General features: G+C 40.2%; 1 protein-coding gene across 1 annotated transcript in view; it reads left to right on the top strand.

Moving 5' to 3' along the window:
* Positions 1–7596: 7596 nt before the first annotated feature.
* adcy2b (adenylate cyclase 2b (brain)) overlaps positions 7597–23199 on the top strand; it is a 74112-nt gene continuing 58509 nt past the window's right edge. The window contains exons 1-2 of the mRNA XM_026289094.1: positions 7597–8110; positions 20977–21174. Coding sequence (XP_026144879.1) covers positions 7760–8110; positions 20977–21174 — 549 coding nt within the window. The 5' untranslated portion in view covers positions 7597–7759. The remainder of the gene's footprint in view (positions 8111–20976; positions 21175–23199) is intronic.

Raw genomic sequence — 23199 nt, 5'->3', positions numbered from 1 at the left:
AAACTATTAATCAGATGAAAGAAGGCATGTAATCGATGGTGACAGCAAAGCTGTGTTCATGCAGATCAGTTTGCAGCTTTTGTGTTTCAAATATGATACAGTAGGCTTTATAGGGGTATGTTTATATTTAATAAACAGTGATTATTGCTAGCTTCGCTTAGTGTATACATTTTACATGTTCTTGTTCATTGACAACTCTTGAAGAAGAGTACCATGGTAATTATAGTTTCAGCAAAACATAGTAACTGGAGTTCAGTTGTTATTGAAATATAACTGGAAAATAGTCATCAACTGTCATCAAATAAGAAATTATAATTCATCAAAAGTGCGGTGATGTTTGATGAAGAGTCAAACACAGCACAGGGAAGAGAGACGAATCAAAGTCTTCTCCAAAACACCTCCGAGCAGCTCCAGCAGTAATGAAGCCCTGCGAAACAGACTGCTTAGGCATAAAATATGCAGTGCTATTTTGAGAGACGTATTTGGGAAAAATAAATAAAAAAATTGAAATAATGCTAGATATGCAGATAGATTTGGCCTCCTTTCTGCACAGAAATTTGGATAAAAAAAGCATGCATCATACTTTATGAAACAATCGGTTTCCGTATAAGCTGCAAACAACTTATTTTCTGGAACACATAGTGAAAATGAGATTTCCAGTATACCAGCATTATCTCTTCTCATCATTAGTACACAAAACCACAACTCCTCAGTGACGAAAGATGTGTCATCTGAAACCAGCAGATTTCCTCGTTGCTCGCGATGTGAGCGGCAAGTCTGCACAAAGGAATTTAGGGGGTTAGGTGTTGTCAGATATCCACGCAAATCTTCAGAAGCCCAAGATGAAGGCAGATTGTCGAACTGCTCTATTTTTCTGAGTACGCTGAAGCCTGCGGCTGGGAAAAAATATATATAACGTCATTAAAATGTCTTCTCTCATCATTCTGCCATCATGTCTATTTTTGAACGGTGTCACACAAAGTGTAACCGCATTGATTTTATTTTATGGCTGCACTTGTTTCCTTTGAAAAGAGAGCAGATCCCTTTTTTTGGAGCAAATGAGTTTTGGATGGGCTCAATATGCTCCTGTCACTTGTAATTCTTTCTCCTCTGACAGTGGACCTCGCTTAATGAACCAGATGATGAAGAGGAGAATGGCAACTAGGCCATATCTTCAAAGATTTATTGGAAGCCTCTTATCTATCGGTGCAGGTGCGGAAAGATAAGTCTTTTCGAGTCTAGACGTGATCGCGGCGACATATAATAGCGACGTATTTTTGGCTGTGGGTATAAAACACAAAGCAGCTCCTAATTAACTGATGACACCCCAATTACATGTTCAACAAAACCACCATCCATCCTGATACGCCGTCACTGTTGTTACTGACATACGGGGTGAAAAGAGTCAGGAAACTTGCCTCGAGAGAATCCAATTAATTCTCCCTCGTTACGCCACCGCTGCGAGCCAAAGACAAAAGAGGTTCTCGCAGGAGATGTCGGGAAGTCGCTTCTTTTGCTCCCTGATACGAATTAGCCTACTTCTAGCTTGTTACCATGGAGGCAAAAATCTTAACTTTGGCTTTATACACGCATACTTGATTTTAACACCGAGGGGTGGACTTGTTTGTATATAGTATGTGAATATTATGTAATCATTTTCCTCCTGTTTTCCTAGTTTATTTAGAAACATAAACATTGATGCATAACTCGTGCTTTGTATTATATTTGCGTTTATAATGCGTGACTGTTATATAATATTACATTTCCTCCTACTTTCCTTTAGAGTCTAGTTTTTTAAATATGAACACTAGCGCATATCCCATGGTAAATATTTTATTTTATTTCATGTAACATATTACATTTCCTCTATACTTTCCTTCAGAATCTAGTTTATTCAGAAACAAACATTGACATATAAACCATGTTAAATATCATATTTGATTATAGGAATTTATGTGAATATTATCTAATCTACTTCACATTAATGTCTAGTTTATTTAGAAACATAAACATTGAATAACCCATGTTAGATGTCATATATTTGATTATATTAAATTATGTGAATATTATATAATAATAATGTTTTCTCCTACTTCCCTTTAGTTTTAGAAACATAGACACTGAAGCATAAACCCATGTTAAATATTATATATTTGATTATGTCAAATTATGTTTATTAAACTAGTTTATTTAGAAACATAAATATGCATGATGCATAACCCATGTGTATATATTATGTTTTATATCATATTATATTTGATCGTGTCTGATTGCTACTTTCCTTAGAGTCCAGTTTATCTGGAAATATAATATTTTATATTAGATATTAGATTAGATTATCTTAGTGCCTAATTCATCCCCTTTTTTGTAAGCAATTGTTGTGCAGTTTTGACAATTTCACAATCCTAAACAAAACTTTTCTTTGTTAAAAATGCAAAACAGTAACCAGTATTTGATTTATATATTGGAATACCGTTATTCATTTGTTACAATGAAACTCTGCTGTAAATATGTATCTTGTAATTTACACAACTAGTCAGTAAAGTGACTGAAGGCTCAGAAGCCTGAGACAAAAACGTTAAACCCCTAAAAGTTAAACTCCCTAAGAAAAATCATGTTTTTTTATATGCAAAATTAAAAAACAGTATTGTTTTACTTCCACATTATTTTACAGTACGTAGTTTATTTCGAAACATAAACACAAATGCATAACCCATGGTAAATTGCATCAAATTACCAAATTACAACAAACAAGTTCCATCCAAACATGATGTGAAGTCAGGAGGAAACATCAGCTGGAGCAAACGTAATGGTATTAGGGCTTAGTGAGTGACCCAGAATGCAATTTGGTTCTCTTAGCTAAATTCTCAAGCAGATGTGCTCGTCCGTGCATGTGGGCCTATTTTAAAAGAAGGTACAAGAGTTTAAAGCTGGTCAGATTTTAAATTAGTTCGTGCATTAGTGCATGTAGAGCTTTAATGGGCATTACAGACTTGTGAGAAACAACCCGTGATGTTACTGATATTGAAACATCTAAAATGTGCATGCAACAGAATATGCACGTATGCAAGAAAGCTAATATACTGTATTATCACACACATACTGAGAGTGGTTTCTTTGTTCCTTGCTCTCATTCTGTCATCCCCACCCAGCAGATGTTATGCATCACTTCACAAGTACTGGAAGAAAAGAATTTAAGCACACTGGGAAATGTCCAAATTACTGATGTTGTGTACGACAAACAAAATGATATGCCGACAAACTGCTCTGCAGTTAAAATTCTAGCCGCCCGGCCCATTAACTCCATTCTGCGTCCTCCCCCTGCTTGTTGTCTTGTTGGCCTGTTTAAGCTCTATTTTTGGCTCTTTGTTGAGAAGGTTGGAGACACCTAACCTTTTACATCTTTAAAATGTCCTAAACCCACCAATCAAATGGTGCGCTCATTTCCGGTCGCTCTCAGCTTCAACACTGGTCAGTTTAACCGTGGCTTGAACTTTTTAGCTAGCTGTGGAATTGGCCTCTTGACCTCTGGTTGACATTTGAATGGATCCTAAAAAGATTGGCTTCACTGAGCTTACCACTTTTATGAGGGCTTTCTGTCCATATCGAGAGGACGTTTTGTGCGGTGATTAGTAATGACCAGTAGTGATTTGCTATGTGAGATTACAGGCAGGTTCTGATCTGAGCATCTTGAGATGTCTGCAGTCTGTCCTTGCAGATAAGAGGCTCTTCAGACAGATTATTTCTGGGATGGAAGATTCGAGCAGGGACTGAAGTATTAAAAGAACATGAGAAGTTCGACTTTCAAACCTCGCCAGAGATGGTGCTGTGCCTCCCTTAAAGATTTAAACCCCCTGCTGCTGCTTTCAAGTCGAACTTCTTTCATCATTTACTCACTCCCTTGTCCTAACAACCGTGCATGTTGTCATTTTTTTATGTTCCTTAAAAAAAAAAGTTTTATTGATATATTTTGTCTTATTGAAGCAGTAAGTTACAGTAACTTTAAAGTTTCCTAACGTTTTAAGTTTCTAAAGAAAATATTTTGATGTTACACTTTCTATTCATTTCAAAGAATCCTGAAAAAAACGGTCCAGTTTCCAGAACTGTTTCCAACACTAATAAAACAAATGTTTAAAATTTGAAATTTAAATTTGAATAAAGCTAAGTGTGGAAAAAATGATATGCAGCTGTTGTTAGTGTGAGAGATGTCTTTCAAAACAAGCTTTTGAATGCTAGCATACACTAACAGACACAGAATTCATTGATTTAATGGGATCTTTGAGATGCAGGTGTTGTTTTCCAAATAGTCAGGGATCCAGACTTGTCAATGCTCAGTATGACAACAATTTGGCTTGTAAGCTCTCCAATCGAAGTCTATTGATGATAATACCACAACATGGCAACAGAGAGCTTCAAGCAGTGTAGAGATGTCACGTCCATTACTGAAGGCATGGGATTACAGATGATGCCTGCAGCACTTGAATAAGATGAGGTTTGCAACAGCAAAGGAAGGTCATGCTTCAGGTTGCACTGGCTGGCTTTGTTCAATTCGGAGAGTGTATGTATACTGTACATGCATTTGTGCGGCTGTGGAGCACTTCAGATGTGCACATCTAATGAGATCATCAGCCCATTTCACTGGACAGACTCAGTGGAGTCAAAATTCAGCAGAGTGCCACAGTCTCGCACAGCCATTAGACCGGGACCGCTTTAAGGGAGGCGGTTTAATGAGGGTCTTTTTCAGCTGTACAGTGCATTGCATGTGCTTCATCTGAACAAAAGCCTCAAACTTAAACTCCAAATGGGGTTCCAAGGTGGTGAAGCAAAAAAAAGAGGGTGTAACTTAGATTGTCTCTATATTTGATCTCAATGCTTCAGGTCCTTTCTCGGATGGGGATTTGGGTGACAACAACAAGCAGATGTTTTGGAGGACAGTGCAAGCAAATAAGACATGAGCGAGGATGAGTATGTTAGTAGACACTATTCAGTAGTTTGAGGTGAGTAAGACTTTTGTATATTTTATCTGTTTACTTTGAAGATATGAATACTTTTATTCATGCTTCTAAAGCAACAGTAAAGATATATTACGAAATACTTATATTTCAAATAAATGCTGTTCTTTAAACTCCTATATATATATATATATATATATATATATATATTGAATTTTTTACGATATACACATAAATATTAAGCAGCACAACTGTTTTCAGCATTTATAATAATCAGGAATGTTTCTTGAGCATATTAGAATGACTTCATGTCACACTGAAGACTGGAGTAATGATGCTGAAAAATCAGCTTTGCATCACAGGAATAAATTACATTTTAAAGTATATTCAAATAGAAAACTGTTATTTTAAATAGTAATAATATTTCACAATGTTACTGTTTTTACTGTATATTTAGTCACATAAATGGAGGCTTGGTGGGCATAAGAGACAAAAAATAAATAAATAATAATCTTACAGACTCCAGTCAGCTTTTGAATAGTGATATGTTTCATAAGTGATTTCCTGTACACGTTTCAAAGAGAAAACCACTCTGAAGAAAAGTACAAGGCAGGATTTTTCGGGTTATCTTCATTGAGCTTTATCCATTATCTCACAAAAGTCTAATATGGGTGACATGAATTTAAATAATCTTATTATAGATATGATGCATTTGCATTTGTCTCTTACCTATAGGTTTGGTGGGTTTTGACGTCCAACGTTTCTTGAATTTGTGACGGCACATTTCTACAGGTCATCGCTTCAGGGCCTCAAAACCCGATCTGATTCCTCTTTGATCTATAACCCTTATATCACTCTATTTTTATTTCATGTCAAGGGGGAAAAGGAGCGTATGGAATATAGTCCTGTATTATTCGATTCATTAATTCATTTCTGCATTATTCACTTCAGCTGTCTTCAGTTGAATGTTTAATGACTGATTGCCTTGATTTCATCCACAAGTGCACTCTCACCTCGAGTGTCTCTCGTAACAGTGCTGGTGGGCAGCTATAATGACTGTTTTGTTATTAATGAGGTGAAAGACGTTTCAATCATGTCCATGTTATTTGAACAAACTGTGTCTTTCTTTGGCAAGAGCGGCATCGACTTGAGACGATGAGAAGATCAGGGAGTTTCTCTCTTCACAGAGCTCTTGACCGGCGCGCGGCTGACTCAACTGAAGCAGACAATTTCTTGTCTAATTACCCCTGGAGAGTGTAATCACAGTCACCCCTCGCAGCTTCACAAGACCTTCTGGAACACAACAGGATTACTTACTACATGAAGAGAGTCTTCTGAGAGACTCGCAAGTAAAAGAGCAACAGCTGGTGACGCTGATTTTAACAAGTACGACACATTCCTGTGTCTTCTGTCAAGTCCTTACTCTATCCGTTAATCCTTAACATTAGCTGCCTCCAGAATCAGAAGCAAAGTTTAGGTTGGGTTTCAAAGACGGCTTCACTTTAAAGCTAAACCTCGACAGGAATGTTATTCCAGGTCCAAAAAGGATCTTGGATCCTGTCCTTCTTGGAGACGGGAGCTACAAGGAAATGTTTTATCATGTTTCCTGTTTCCTCTCCTTTCTTCTCAACCAGTCTGTTGTCTTGAGAGAGGAGAGGATTTTTCTCTAATGTTTTGTCGGTAAAGACAAAATTGTGAGATACGAAATTATATAAAGTCTCAATGTTAAGAAACAGATCATAATTAACTTTTTTATTTTATGATTATTTTTACTCTGAGAAAGAAACCGTCTTTCTTAAAACTCATTTAAGTCTCCTAGAGTTTCATACTAGATTTTTCAATGTCTTGAACTGTGCCAAGGTTCTCAAAAAATCAGTTCAAACAATAAACAATTAATTTTTTTAATCGAATTCTTTCAAGATCAAATTATCTTAACTATACTATCTATTATTTTTTGTTATTATTTATTTTTAAATGTGATTTATATTGTGATGTGTGGTTTAATTTTTATTTATTTATTTTTCAGCTAATATCATAATCATTATATATATATATATACACACATATACACACACGCTTAAAAATAAAGGTGCTTCATGATGCCATAGAAGAACCTTTTTGTCTGAATGGTTCCATTCTTTTCCAATGGTTCCATGGTGAAAGAATGTTCTTCAGATTATAAAAAGTTAAGAAAGAGATGGTTCTTTAAAGAAAATTTAACTGAATGGTTCTTTGTGGAACCAAAAAAATGGTTCTTCTATAGCATCACTGTGAAGAACCTTTTAAGCACTTTAATGTTTTAGGATTATATATATATATATATATATTTAGATTATTAGATAGAATCACTTATTTACAAGGAATTCCACCCACCCAAGAAACATCTGAAGAATCAGAGTTGATACTTCAGTGAAGCATAACCATGCAAAATTCTCCTGAGCTCTGAAAGCGCGACACATTTTCCTCTGGGTTTCTAATCATCTCTGATTAATGGTTAATCATATCATTGAACCTGCCACGTGCTGCATAGCAAACATTATACTGCGCCTGCTGGACCTCCGTCAAGCCCACCACTCCCTTTCCTCTCTCCTCCCTTTTCCTCTTCCCTTCACATTCTTTTGAAGACTTTCTCTTCCTTTCTCTGATACAGACTCTACAGAGTCAGTCGTACTAAGAGCTCACGCTCTGTCAGACAAACACTCGTGTTCTCTCTCTCTCTCTCTCTCTCTCCTCCTCCTCCTCTCACACGCTCTCTCGTGCGTGTCTCAGTCGCTCTCCGCTGCTCAGTTCATCATGTTGGCTGGAGAATGCTGCGTACGGCAGCGCTCTCTCTCCTGCCCTGGCGCGGGACGCATCTGTCTCACCCGCCGCAGCTGAGCACTCTCACTGAGGAGGACGAGCCGGGACGGCAGCACCAGGAGGAAGAGGACGAAGACGAAGGCTCTGGGGTCCAGCTGGACCCCATGTTCCAACAGACGGCGTACTTGCTGGAGGGTCCGGAGGACATGGTGGCGTCGTCCGGGGGGCTGAAGTCTCCAGACTGGGTGTACGAGTCCTACTACCGTATGAGCCAGCAGCATCCGCTCATCGTGTTCCTGTTGCTCATCGTCATGGGAGCATGCCTGGCTCTGCTTGCCGTGTTTTTTGCCACCGGACTGGTGAGACTCTGTTCTTTATCCACCTACTCTTCTGTACTCTTCTGAACACAGTGCTTCTCAGGTGGTTCTCAACTGGTTTGGCTTCAGGACTTGCATTGGACATCAAGTTGGGGCTCAACAGCCGAACCCAAAACTGAATTATTGCGGTGTCTAAGGCTTTTATTTTGCCTTGCTTAGTTTAGTTGTCCATGGTTTTCAGGATGAGGGCATGTTGTGTAAGCCGCTCATATTTGCATCTGTTAAATGTGGCTGGCTTCTGCAAAGTTAGAGATGAATGTGTGCTGAAATAACGTAGAGTTCAGCCACACAGCCTTTGATGGCAACAGTAAAAAGATTTGGGAGGTGCTCCTACCTCGTAGTTGATAAGCTTGTTTATTTTTCTGCACAAACTGTGCACAATTATGTTGTTATTTGCATTTAACATTTCATTTTCACTTGTGTTTGCAAACCCGTCAGAAAAGACATACCAGTTGAGAACCGCTCGTCATATTTCACCCCAAAATTGACATTGAATATATTGTTGTGAACTTGAAACACGAAAAGAGAAATTCTGAGGAATGTTCTGGTCGCACTTTTTCTTTTAATTACAATAAATAGTGACTGAGGATTTCAAGATTCAAAAAAGGCGAAAGCATCATAATACTGTTCCTAGTTTGTTGCAGTCATCCAATACTTGTTTGTAAGTAACAGGCCAACATATAAGCCGTTCACAGACCCGATCTGAATGATTAATTCATAAATTAGACTAACAGTTCACAAATTCAATTTTATGACACTAAACAGATTGTAGGTGAGGCACTTTTATGTCAATTTTGAAGCTTGATGGCTTCACTTTACATCCATTGTGATGTACATGAAAAGTCATTTTAAACAGGAAGACTGTCGTACAGCTTTGGAACAACATGTGGGCGAGTAAACTAAGATTGAATGTACATTTCTGGGTGAGCTATCCCTTTAAAATGTTTTTGTTTTGTTCCTATTTTGGGAAGCCATTCATTTTCCTCTCTCGTCCCACAGTTGTGGTTTTGGTAGCGCTGCAGAAATGTTTTTCCCCGTGTGTTTGGAATGCAGCACTCTCTCTGTGTCTACGCGTGCGTGTGTTTTTCTCTCTCTGTGGCAGATTGTGTGAATCTCTCTGCTGAGAGAGCCGTTTCTGAGAGCGCCACTTGTGCAACCCTCATTTTCACCTGCTGTTTCACTCGTTCTCTCTCTGACTCCTTCTCTCTCACCAGATACTCAGTTGTCTGTGTTTAGGTGTAATGGGCTGGTAGATTATTGCAGTCGTGCGCTTGGTGTACACTGTAAGCCCTAAGGTTGCTTCATTTTAATGTGTGTAATCTAATGTGGAGAACTTGAACCAATTAATTTAAGTTAACTAGTTGCGAGAAGACTTCAATTTGGAATTAAAAACTCTATTGATGATAAACAATTTACACGTTGCTTCCCATTGGAGGTTTGCGAAACTATATATTTTATAACAGTGGTTTACCTGAACTTCTATGCAGCTAATTGTATTAAGCAAGACCTGAATAACTGAGGGGGTATTCACAAAGTCCCATTAATAGTGTTTATCAAGGTGTTAATAGCGAAATGAGTTATCTTTCGCTGCTGATTGTTTCAACGGCTTTAAACCACTTGTTTTTAAACTGCAATGCTTAAAAACACATTCAAACATAATGTTTCTCTGACTTTGTAGCACAGCAACGTCATATAATTGTGTAGCTGCGACAGAAACCATAGTCAAAAACCTCTAGCTGTTGACAAATGTCTAGCGGTTAATCATGTCTAATCATGAAAGGTTAGGTTAGAGAAATGAAGCGCAAGCCAGAGAAAGATCTCCTACTGTATCATGATCAAATAATCACCTGTTTTTAAGGGAATTGATAGCTCAGTCCACGGCAGAGTTTTTGGAGGGCTGAGATCAAAAGCGCAGACTGAAGCCCCCACATCGGCTTAAACCCAGAACACTGTCAGCATGCTAATTAAAGCATCGGCACCAAAACAGAACAAATCTCAATTCACTGACCTCGCTTAATAATTAGTCAGACGTTTGTGACCATCCCTAGACCCCATTCTTTCAGACGGTAACATTTACTGCCCAGTGCGTTTACACAGATCTTTTGTGTGTGGTGACACAGCTCCCATCATGCTCTTGTGGTTTGACCGCAGGTATGTTGTTTTGAAGCGCTGAGGCTCTTATCGTGGAAACAGCGGTCTGTTTTACACAGGCTGGCTAATGGGGCCAAAAAATGTCACGAAACACAAACTTTGCTTTATCGCCAGCTCTCCGTCCGTCGTGCCTTTTTGTTTCAGTTCAGGGCAGGAAGTTCTGCCTTCTCCTCTTTGAAAGCTTATCTTGTTTTTTCACAGCAAACCTGTCTAAAGATTGTTGTTGCTGCTGCACTGTCCTGAGAGATTAAAGATTGATGGAGTGCTGGTGGAGTCGTGCGATAACGGCTGAAAACAAGAACAAAAGTTCACTCGATTGGAAAGCCACATTAATCAGGTGCAAGCGACGGTGCACTGGTTAATTAAATGAGATTTTCCATTTTTTTCAACAAAAAAAAAAAAAACTCAAAAGAAAAGAAAAACATGTATATTGGTGTGAAAGAAATGGCCATTGCACATTTTTCAAAACCTTGATATTTCATTAACACAACATTAGTTATATTGAATTTAATTGTTATCAGTGGTAGATGAAGTACACAAATCAGGTCTTTAGAATAAGAACAGATAGTTCAAATACAATGCCAACAAGTGAAAATAACAAAATATACATTATAGTATTTAAAAATGAATTACCACAAAATATGTGTAAATGTGTGGTGACAAATAGTATAATAATACTGTACAATATAAAAGTAGACGTCACGTCACATGTGTTAGCTCTGTAAGTTAAAGCTAATTTTAAGTTAACACTAACTGCAAACATACTAGTATTGTTTTGAAACTGCTTCACCTGCGGAGAAGATGCATGGGAATTATTTTGTGTTATTCTAACTTTATTAATTAATTTTACCATATATTATTTACCATATTTTTCATACAATGAGTAATTTGCTTTTTCAGCTGATTCAGTTCACAAATTGGGTCCGTCCGATTTACATCTGTATCATTCAATTAAAACTGGTTCGTGATATGGGAACCAACCCAACAGGTTCACTGAATATAATCAGCTTGTTTGTCAATTCTACATCGCTACCACATCTCAGAGCAGGTCGATTACTTCAGTTTGAAATAATGAAAAATGATATATTTTAAAGTAAAAAGTACAGTATTGTATTTTGGAATGTAGTGAAGTAAAAGTATCCCAAAATAAATGACAGATACTTGAAAAAGCACTAAGTAAAAATACATTTATTGACTTTATTGATTTTCGATTTAAACACTTTTTTGAAGAAAATGTGATTGGTGCTTACTTGTGCAAGAGTAGTGTTGCTATACATTTACTAAGGTGTTCCCAGTTATTTGTTTATGTATTTATTTTGCCAGTTTTATGATCCTCCCAATGAAAATTGAGCATGGTTTGAGGATGCACTACTAGTGCTTCTGATGTTGGAACTAAACCTAACCTTTATCCGATTATTCACTTAAGATGCATCTTCTAATTGGCTTATTCTTATAATAACCTATCATACAATGATTTATGTGCTAAGTAGCACATTTGATACCATCTTAATCAATGACAGCGAGGCAAAAATGGACACATTTTTCTCTCATCCTGATGATAAGCCTCTTACCAGCAAGATTTAATTTCTAATGGCTGCACTCCTTCCCATTCTAACCTCTTCATATTACACTGAGAGCCAAATCTTGGAACAGACTATTTGGACAAGAGCCACGGACCCACATCGTCTCGATGCTTCAATTTCAACAGCAAACACAAACAAGCTCACGAACACATTCCTGATCATCAACAATTAATTTAGTCGGTGCTTAAAGAAAAACCTCCCATTCAGTTACAGCTCATGATCATTTGTGTGGAGTGTCATTGGGAGTTTTCAAGGAGGATTTGGGTGAGATCAGGGAGGGGCAACATGTAATAAAGCTGACGCCAACACTGCAGAAATATGATAATCTGGAGTGGGATGAAGCTGACATGGAGGTTGATCAATTAGATGAGTTACGGAGAAGACGACGTCACACTGAGCTGATTTAACCAGCTCATGTGATCATTAAGATTCACTTATAGTGCCTTTGATTGAATTCGGTCACTGACACACTCCACAGCATCTGTAAAAAATGTGTTGGCCTCTGCTTGGCTGAGCTAATTAGAAATGCAGTGTGAGATGCGCATGTAATTTGTACTTGTGCTATGGTTTAATGCGCACTTTTTTACAAACCAAATAGATTTTAAAGTGCTGCCGTATATCACAGACACCCTGTGCAGGAAGGTTGAAGAGGTTATTATATGAAACAGTGGTTTCTGACATCACCAGAAAGTATTAGGACACTTAAGCCACACTTTAAAATGTATGAATGTCATTGCATTAGGAACAAAACCTCATACCAAGTTACATCTGCAACCAATTATGCTTTTCATTGCCATTTTGGCTTTGCTTATAGGTCCTACAGTCCTTTTAAACAAGGTGCTGGTTCCCTAGTGCTTGATGACTATAAAGTAGCTTTCATACCATTTACAAGTAAAGTTTGAATTTAAAGAGTTAGTTCAGCAAAAAAAAAAAAAAAAAAAAAAAATTAAGCCATGAAGTCATCCTAGGTGTATATGACTTTCATCTTTCAGACGAATTCAGCTGGAGTTATTTAAAAAAATATCTTTGATCTTTCAAGCGGTTCGATGCAACTGAGCAGGTGTTGCACTTCATCAGTCCATGAGAAGTTTAATAAAAAGCTCATCCATTCAAAATAAAAAAAAATTGTCTCACGCTGCTCCGCAGGGAGAAAGAAAAATATCCATATTCAAAATTATGATATAATAATCAGTTTAATCTAGCTTGCGCTCAAAGTTGTGAACAAAGCTGTTCTGGTGTCACACACCTGGACTCATTTAGCTTGTTTTTGCCCGTGACCCAGTTTCTGTCTTCCGTGTTTAGTTTGATTAGTTCCCAGGTGTCTATTATCTTCCTCATGTGTTCCATGTCCCTGTTAATTTAATGATTCCATCCACCTGTGTTTCCCCAATTATCTGTTGTTCATAAGCCGTGTCCCTTCAGTTCTGTTTTGTCGGGTCTTCTCACTTGTCCTCACTTGTGCTCACTTGTGATCACTTGCTACTTACGTGTGTCTACCTCTGTGCTCCATGTTGGATATCCCCTGTGTTGGATATATTAAAAGCCTTATTCTGTTTATCCTCGACTCCGTATTCCTTCAGGCAGCGTAAACCGTGACAGAAGACCCGACCTCAAAAGAGAAAGTAGAAAACCGCGTCTTTCCCTCCGTTTTGCTTTCGTTTTTTCTCAGTCTTTTTGTTTTGTAGTGTTTCTATGGATCCCCTCTATCGTCCCGAATTCCTCATCCTTCTGCTGAAGCAGGAAGGACGTTCTCTCGAGGACCATACCAGACAGTTTATTCTATTAGCTAATGCCACCAGCTACCCGGACTACGCGCTCTGCACCTTCTACAACACCAGCCTGAACTCCAAATGCAGAGCGTTGTCGTCCGAAGATGGTCCTCGAGAGGATTTCGCCGCATTCGTGGAGTGGACCCTGGCGAGAAATGGGTCACCTCTCACCGTCTGCCCCATAGAGGACCTCGCCAGCCCCACTCCCGACCCAGAGACCAGCCAGCCACCATCACGCCACACGGAGCCAGAGCCCACCGCAGCCGCAGAGCCCGAGCAATCCATTGACAGGGAACAGGATCTCGAGAGCGCGACTGACCAGGTGTGTGAGCCGGCAACACCGTGCATCGTGGGAGTCCTCGTGGAGATCGAGGGCGTGGAGGAAAGCCCTGCCCACACTCCTGCGATTGAGGGTGAGCTGTATACAGTCTCTGAAGGTCATAAGGAGCAAGCTCTGGATCTGATGGACTGGTCTATGGAGGTAATCCCTAATTTTCCTGTTTCCCCGCTGGTTCCGTCCAGCCCTGATTCCCCTGTATACCCTCTCAGTCTCCCACTCCTACCTCCTCCAGTCATTTCCTCTGCTCCATTTCCGCTGGTTCCGCCCAGCCCTGAGTTTTCTGTTTCTCCGCTGGTTCCGCCCAGCCCTGAGTTTTCTGTTTCTCCGCTGGTTACGCCCAGCCCTGAGTTTTCTGTTTCTCCGCTGGTTACGCCCAGCCCTGAGTTTTCTGTTTCTCCGCTGGTTACGCCCAGCCCTGAGTTTTCTGTTTCTCCGCTGGTTCCGCCCAGCCCTGAGTTTCCTGTATCTCCGCTGGCTCCGCCCAGCTCTGAATCTTCTGTTTCTCCGCTGGTTCCGCCCAGCCCTGAGTTTTCTGTTTCTCCGCTGGTTCCGCCCAGTTCTGAATCTTCTGTGTCTCCGCTGGTTCCGCCCAGCTCTGAATCTTCTGTGTCTCCGCTGGTTCCGCCCAGCTCTGAATCTTCTGTGTCTCCGCTGGTTCCGCCCAGCTCTGAATCTTCTGTGTCTCCGCTGGTTCCGCCCAGCTCTGAATTTTCTGTGTCTCCGCTGGTTCCGCCCAGCTCTGAATCTTCTGTGTCTCCGCTGGTTCCGCCCAGCTCTGAATCTTCTGTGTCTCCGCTGGTTCCGCCCAGCTCTGAATCTTCTGTGTCTCCGCTGGTTCCACCCAGCTCTGAATCTTCTGTGTCTCCGCTGGTTCCGCCCAGCTCTGAATCTTCTGTGTCTCCGCTGGTTCCGCCCAGCCCTGAATCTTCTGTGTCTCCTGTATTCCCTCCCAGCCTCCCTCTCCCGCCTCCTCCCAAACCTGCTGGTCCCTCTACTCCTCTTTCGCTGGTTCCGTCCAGTCCTGATCCTCCTGTCCTTCCTCCCATCCTTCTCCTCTCTCCTCCTCCTAGACCAGCCAGTTCCTCGTCATCCCTGCTGGTGCCAGTCAGTCCCGCAGCTCACCCTCAGTCCGCGCCATCGGGGCGCGGTGGTTCGCCGCTGGACTGCCAGTCTCCAGCTCCGCCTTGGCGTGTTAAGGCCCTGTCTCCGCCTCCAGCCTCCGAGCCCTGGACTCCTCCTCGGTCCTTCGACCCAGCGGCTCCGCCTTGGCTCTTAGCTCCCTCGTCTCCACCGTGGCCTGTCATCCCACCTGCTCCACCGGGCTCCCTCGTCCCTCCGGCTCCACCTTGGTCAGTCGTCGACCATCCGCCGCCTCGGGACTCCACTCCTCTGGTTCCACCTCGTCACTCCATCCCTCCGGCTCTGTCAGGCTCCTCCTTCCCTCCAGTTCCACCTCCATCCTCGGTCACTCCGGCTCCACAGCGGTCTGCCAGGACCCCGCCTCTGCCTTGGTCGCCTGAGCCTTCAGCTCCACCTAGGCCCTCCGGATCCTCGACGTCACCCTGGCTCTGCGGCTGTGCTGCTCCATCTTGGGCTCCTCGCCCACCGGTGCAGTCTCCGCCTGTCGGCCCCCTGGTGTCGTCGACCCTTCCTTCACCATGGCTCCTCCCGCCGTCGACCCCACCTTGGATCTCCGTCCTGGCTGGTCTCTGGTGGACCATCTGGCTCCTCCTGCTCCTGTCTCCTCCCTGGCTCCTTCCTCCGTCGTCTCCTCCCTGGCTCCTCCTTCTGTGGTCCCTGTCTGCTGGCCCCCTCCTGGGAGTCCGTCCTCCACCGGAACCTCCTCCCAGGTTCCCACCCATGCCTCCCTCTGTTGTTTCTACGGTGCGAGGACGCACCTACCGGGAGGGGGGAGTACTGTCACACACCTGGACTCATTTAGCTTGTTTTTGCCCGTGACCCAGTTTCTGTCTTCCGTGTTTAGTTTGATTAGTTCCCAGGTGTCTATTATCTTCCTCATGTGTTCCATGTCCCTGTTAATTTAATGATTCCATCCACCTGTGTTTCCCCAATTATCTGTTGTTCATAAGCCGTGTCCCTTCAGTTCTGTTTTGTCGGGTCTTCTCACTTGTCCTCACTTGTGCTCACTTGTGATCACTTGCTACTTACGTGTGTCTACCTCTGTGCTCCATGTTGGATATCCCCTGTGTTGGATATATTAAAAGCCTTATTCTGTTTATCCTCGACTCCGTATTCCTTCAGGCAGCGTAAACCGTGACATCTGGGGGATTGACATATGAGGGTCAGCTTTGTGCATGCGCCGTTCAGAAGTAACGCACGCAGAAACGCAGTGGAGAGATCAAAACAACGGTCACTAATTAGAAGTACAAAACAAGGATTTGAAAAGGAGAATGTCAGAGGATTTCAATATAAGCCAAGAGGAGACTGGTTTTTTCTGAAACTTTGCTTCCTTAGCTCCTGTTAACAAACGTTGGTTTTCACGAGACTTACATGTGCAACACTGAGTTCATACGTCATCCTGGCTGAGCTGCTTCCATGAACAACTGTTTGAGCAAGCGACATTAAAGTGATTATTATGAAAACGCATCGATTCACTACAGGAGTCCTTTATTCACCTCCCGGAGCCGTGTGAGACACTTAATGGAGGCGCTTTTTATTAAACTTATCATGGACTGATGCAATGCAACACCTGCTGAGTGGCATCAAACAGCTTGAAAGATCAACAACAGATTTTAAAATAACTCTGGCTGGATTCATATGAAAGAAGAAAGTCATATAAATACGACTGCAAGGTGAGTCATTTATGGGCTAATTTTCATTTTTGGGTGAACTAACCCTTTAATGCAAAACCCTCAGGCCATCCAAGATGTAGATGAGTTTTTTTCTTCATCAACAACAAATTTGGAACAATGTAGCATTACATCACTTGCTCACCAGTGGATCTACTGCAGTGAATGGGTGCCATCAGAATTAGAGTCCAAACAGCTGATTTAAAAACATCACAATAATCGGTTACACTTTATTCTGATAGTCCATTTTAGACATTCTACTAACTATACGTAATTTTGCAACGTCAACAAATTCTCATTAATTTGCAACAACAGCTCTACGAACTCTCAGAGTAGACAAGCAAAAGCAGTCTGAAAACAGTTCTAAACAAATAACTCAGTGGATATTGATGTGAAAGGACAACAGGAGATGGACTTTTTCACTGAAAGAAGCGTTGTTTTGAATTATGGACTATAGTTTAAAGTTAAAACTTCTTTATAATGGATTTGTTTCTAACAAACACGCATCTTTTCAAAAGATGTTCACTGATGGACTGGAGTTGAGTGGATAACTTGTGAATTATTGTGATGTTTTGAAATCAGCCGTTTGGACTCTCATTCTGACGGCACCCATTCACTGCAGTAGATCCACTGGTAAGCAAGTGACGTAAAATGCTACATTTCCCAAAATATGTTGTGATTGAGGAAACAATCTTATCTACACCTTTCAGCAAATTTTCATTTTTTGTGAGAAACATGGTTGGAAGTATAGGTTTATCCCAATCTTTTGTTGCCACTGTAGCTTTCTTTTATTTTAAAGATAAGTGGAAATATGGATACAGAACTGATGAGTGAACTGTAATAGATGCTCGTGTGAGATAAGTGCCTGTCAGTACTTTGGAAGAATAATAAGAGTTTGAAAAATGCATGACTCCATACCGTTCAAAAACAGGTGCACAGCATTGCAGGCATATTGCAAAATTCAATAGAAGAAATTTGTTATTTTTTTCTACAACCGCAGTTGTGAGATAATGAAAAATGTGGCTCTGTTTTGACAGTTAAAAATACGTGAGTGTGTGGGTATGGTGTAAGTTTGCTTTCTGCTGACGGTGAGTGGCATGTTTTACATTTTTGTCCCATCAGCAAGTCTGCAGGGCTGCAAAACCACGGTAAACACACACACAAACTCACATTAAACTGAAATACTCAGACAAATGAACAGGAAGTGGCTGTGGAAGGGATAGCGCTGTAACAAAGCACCCCGATGTGTGCATCTCCATGCCTTTGTGGCCCCTGTAAAGTGGAGTTAAGTGGATTTAAATGGGCTCAAATGGACAATCAACCCGCTATATGAGCTCTGGCCCTTGATAGCATGAAGAAAAGGAACTGATAGGAGCCAAGTCTGATTCATGCTGTAAGGGATGAAAGAGTGATGAGAGAAGGGCTGATGGGAATGGGCCTAAAATGGGGATTTTAGGACTAATCATGTAGGCAGTGAATCTGTACTTTGATGTAGACATTTAATTATAATTACCCTGGAAAGAGGAAGGGGAATGTCAGACGGGTGTACATTGTTAATTGTGTAAAGCAAGCATTATTGTTGCATAAATGAGGGTTTAACAAACCTTAATAGAACCCTTGGTGCATAACTCATTGCACATTACATTAAAAAAAAAAATAGATAGGCTCTTTTGTTTTGATGAGTAATACTTTCACATTTTGTTAGAATTTGACAAAATTACAGACTGACTGGAAATTTGCATGTGATATTTACCTTGATTTGATCTCAGATCTCCAGGATGTTCTCCACTGAAACTGTTGTCTACCCTTGAAAGGGTCTTCAAACTGTCTTTCTTCAGATGAATACGAATTAAGATTTTCAGACAAATAATCCACCTCTGTGAATCCATATAAAGCAAGTGTTTAGGACCTCAAAAGTCGACACTTCAAAAACTACACAAAGTGAACACGATAACTCATACTCAACCCCGGTAGATGAATCACCGTCTTCTAAAGCAAAACAAAAATGTTTTTACCAACCATCTATCAATACTCTAGCAACTTTTTCACACTCAAGCATCGCTTTCTTTCATTTTCAATATCAAGTTATAATCAATGTTGAGTTATTTCAGTGCATGGAAAAGTGGAGCAGGTGTGGGCACTTCTCTGTCAGTCTGTGGCTAATGGAAACAGAAAGGGTGTGTTCCCCAAGAGTTCACTGAGATCCGATCTGTTTGCCAGAGCTCCCTTGAATTTGTAGTACTCCCTGGGGTGTCTCTTCTAATGGCTGGTGAGTCATACTGTGGTATAGGCATTATATTAATGTGAGTTTGCCAGCTCAGTGCTCTCTCATCATTCACAAAACACACACACACAGTCATCCGAACTGATGGTGCAACACCACATTACCCGTATCTACAGCACCTGTACAAGCCACACACACACCTCAAATAAATAATTACTACCCGGACTGAATTGCTTGGTTGTAATTTGTGATATATATATATATATATACATTTTTGTGAAAAGCTTTAATGATAGCCAGAGGATGAAGTCGTCTTTGCTCAATTCAAACAGTAATCAACCCTCTATGGCATATGTCATGAGTCATCTGCAATAAATCTGCATAGATAATGCAGCTATAATGTAGTTATTAAAATGCTCTCCTCTGACTGTACCCTCCTGCCGCAGCTCTGTCTATTTCTGTCTCCGTCTGCAGTAGATGAACAGTCTGTGAATGTGTGACTGTAGGTCTAGACTGAATCCCTCACACTCTTGCAGTCAAACAGAGAATAACCGAATGGTGACGAGAGATTCAGGTAGAAATAGACTTTATGAAAGGTCTCGGTTTGCCTCTTTAAAGTCAGCGTAAAATGAAATTGATCATATTAAATTTTTTTAATGGATAGTCCTACTAAAAATAAATAATTTACTCAACCTCATTCCAAATTAGTATTCCCTTCGTGCGGTGAAATTCAAAAGAAGAAATTTAAAAGAATGCGCTAATCGCTCCTTTCCATGCAGTTGCATTTATTGCAGACTGTTGTAGATATTAAAGCCTTCAAAACAACCCAGAAACAATATAAAAATGGTCAGTAAGATTTTTCTGAAAGAAATCAATTCATCAAGGATGCATTAAACCGACCGAAAGTGAACATTTGTAATGTTACAAAAGATTATTATTTCACATAAATCCTATTATTTTGAACTTTCCATTCATCAAAGAATACAGACTTCCACTGAAATATTAAGCAGCACAACTGTTTTCGACATCGATTATAATCAGAAATGTTTCTTGCACGGAAAATCAGCATATTTGAAGGATTTCTGAAGGATCATGTGACACTGAAGTTATGATGCTGAAAATTCTGCTATGTATCACAAGAATAAATGATATTTTAAAATATATATCAATAGAAGACAGTTACTTTAAATTCTAATAATATTTCACAATATTACTGTTTTTACTGGGTCTTTGGTGAGAACATTAAAAATGAAAAATACTAATTACATAAATTACATAAACTAATTACATAAATTTAATTACATAAAACAAACAAAAAAAACATTAACTGACCGATCCCAACTTTTTGAACAGTAATGTACAGCATATATATTCAAATACAAGACAGTTATATTAAATTGTAATAATATTTTACCATATTACAGTTTTTACTGCATTTCTGATCCAATAAATACATTCTTGGTGAGCATAATAACATGATAATTTTTTATTGCATATCCTGTTTCACTCAAATATGCCACATTATGGAAGTGAAATGTGTTGCAAATGTTGATTTTAATGTGCATTAATTGATTTGATTACATTTTCTGAACATAATATACAAAAACACTATACTGCACTATACTAAACACTATAACAGTTTGACTGTTTTTCAAATGTTAATTGTCAATATTAATAATTCAGTAAAAAAAACTGTCACACTTTGACAGAACACATTATGCTATTGGATAAAGAATAGACTGAAATCTGTTTCAGAGTCTGAGGTTAGGGTCAGAGATTCACTATTTTGTCAAAGACTCAGAAGAGTCTTTCTTTCAGTTCTTCTTTGTGTTTAATCCAGATGTAAATGTGCAAGCGGATATGTTCTGTCTGTTCCCCCCCCCCCCCCCCCCCCCCCCCGCCGTGTCTCAATAGACACTTCTCTTCTTCACCAGCTAGTGAATGAGCCGTGAACTCTCATTGTTTCCACAGAGCATGGAGGAACACATGGCCTTCATCATGACTGTGCCCACAACTCTGGCCATTTTTCTTGCCATCTTCATCCTCGTCTGCATTGAGTCGGTCTTCAAAAAGCTTCTCCGCCTCTTCTCCCTGCTCATCTGGGGCTGCCTGGTTGCCATGGGTTATCTCTTCATGTTCTTCGGCGGGATCATCTGTCCTTGGGACCAGGTAAGGCTTGAGTGGCAGCACTTTCATTGCTCTCCATTTCTGTGCAATTGTTCTTGAGTGACTGCCTTCAACCTATCACTTTTTAATGTACCTTTTTATCACAATGAAGTGCTCAGAATTAAGTATTCTGCATGCATAAAACACGACTTGCATCAGTGTGACTTATATATGTAGATGTGCAAGTAAATTACTCTGGATGGAAAGCGCTAGTGGACGCAATGAAAGCGCTGGACAATCATGCAGATTTTCACTAACGCGGTGTCCTTTTCCTCCAGTCATTTGCATAGTAATTCATGAATTTTAGTGTGCGAGCTGTTCTGCGCACTGAATCATTCATTAGTTCATTGACTCCGCTTAACACATGATTCTGGCTAATGACTGTGACACAGTCGCAACATAAATGCATGTCTTAGAGTAATCATGACAGTTGGCTCTATTTCTGTCCGCCTCTGCATCCATAAAACGAATCTGGTATTAAACCAACTTGCTTGGCTTGTTCGCGCACTTTGTTTTTACTTCCTCCCACTCTCCGAGGATGAGGTGCAATCGGCCCAGCCACCACTCAGCAAGATGGCAAAAACATCCGCGCTTTTGTCGTCTTTTATAAACAGCTCTTGAGTTATGATTTTACACTGGCTGTAGAAGGAGAGATGTTCTGTGCACTAGTAAATGTAGCTCGCCCGTGAGTCATCCAGGCTATTTGCTCGACATGACTTAATAACTTAATAACTCGGATGGGCTCAGTGATCTGGAAATGATGAGATATGCGTATACGACACAAATTGGCTCTGCATCAAAGGGCGGCAACGTTTTACTAGGAACTGCTTCAGTAAAAGCTAGGTAGCACCTACATGACATCTATTTCAAACAGTTAGCCATAAATATGTCCACTATTCTGGAGAGGTTTCTCCATTAGAAGTGGGGTTATGAATACCATATTAATAAGTGGCCCAAAGTTGGTGCATTATTTGATTGTGCTCCCTTTTTTTAATTGTGTTTTCTTTTTTTTTTGTCTTTGTTTTATTTTTGTCCTGATTTACTTTGCTTTTGTTTTGTTTAGTTTGCTTTGTTGTTTTTTTTTTGCTTTTTTTTGTTCTGTTCTGTTTTGCTTTGCTTGTATTTTTTTTTTTGTTGTTCTGTTCCTTTGATTTGTATTGTTTTTGAGTTTTGTTTGTGTTTTGCTTTGCTTTTGTTTTGTTTTTTTTTTTGCTCTGTTTTGCATTACATTGTGTTTCATTACTTTTGGGTTGTTTTGCATTTTTCGCTCTTTTTTTCTTTGAGCTGTTTCGTTGCTTTTGTCTTGTTTAGTTGTTTTGCTGTTAGCTTCTCATGGTATTGTGTTTCATTACTTTTTTGCTTTGTTTTGCTGTATTTTGCTTTGCTTTGTTTTTGTTTCTGTTTTGATCCACTTTGCTTTGTATTTCATTGCTTTTGTATTGTTTTGCTATTTGATGGCCTGTTTTAGAGGCACAGGGCTAAAGGAAGTAAATTACCTTTAACTCTGTTATGTGTTGGTCCTTATTTAGGTGAGCCACAATTCAGTTTGTGTATAGAAAATCTGGGCCATGCCAACCAGTTTAACCTTGAACCTTTATCTGCTCCAGACTGGTTAGTGGTGTTTTGGTACTGGTGTAGATTATGGAGCACTAGCCATGCTAAAAGGTGCCAACTGGTGAAAATGTTGAGACAGCAGCCCACCAGCATCCAGGACACCCTGTATAGTGGAGAGCAGCTACGCCAGTCTTTATATCACTTCTCTGTCGTATAAATTACTCCTTGAGCTTGGTGCAGTCTGAGCTCACATGCTGTGACTGAAAGTTTAGCTCCATAGGGAACAAGACATCTAATGCAGGAAATTCAGAGAAGCCTGCTAATAAGTCTTTGCATACGTGACGGGAAGAACTAGTCGGGTTCAGGCGATCTGAAAAAGCTACCACCTAATTAGCATTCAGAGTACTGCAGCAAAGTACTAATTAGCAAAGAGTATCTGGATGTGTCTTGAAGTAGCATATGTGCTCTTATTAG

Source organism: Carassius auratus, chromosome 19, assembly GCF_003368295.1.
Source record: "Carassius auratus strain Wakin chromosome 19, ASM336829v1, whole genome shotgun sequence".
NCBI lineage: Eukaryota > Metazoa > Chordata > Actinopteri > Cypriniformes > Cyprinidae > Carassius > Carassius auratus.
This window is presented reverse-complemented; position numbering and strand designations above follow the sequence as displayed.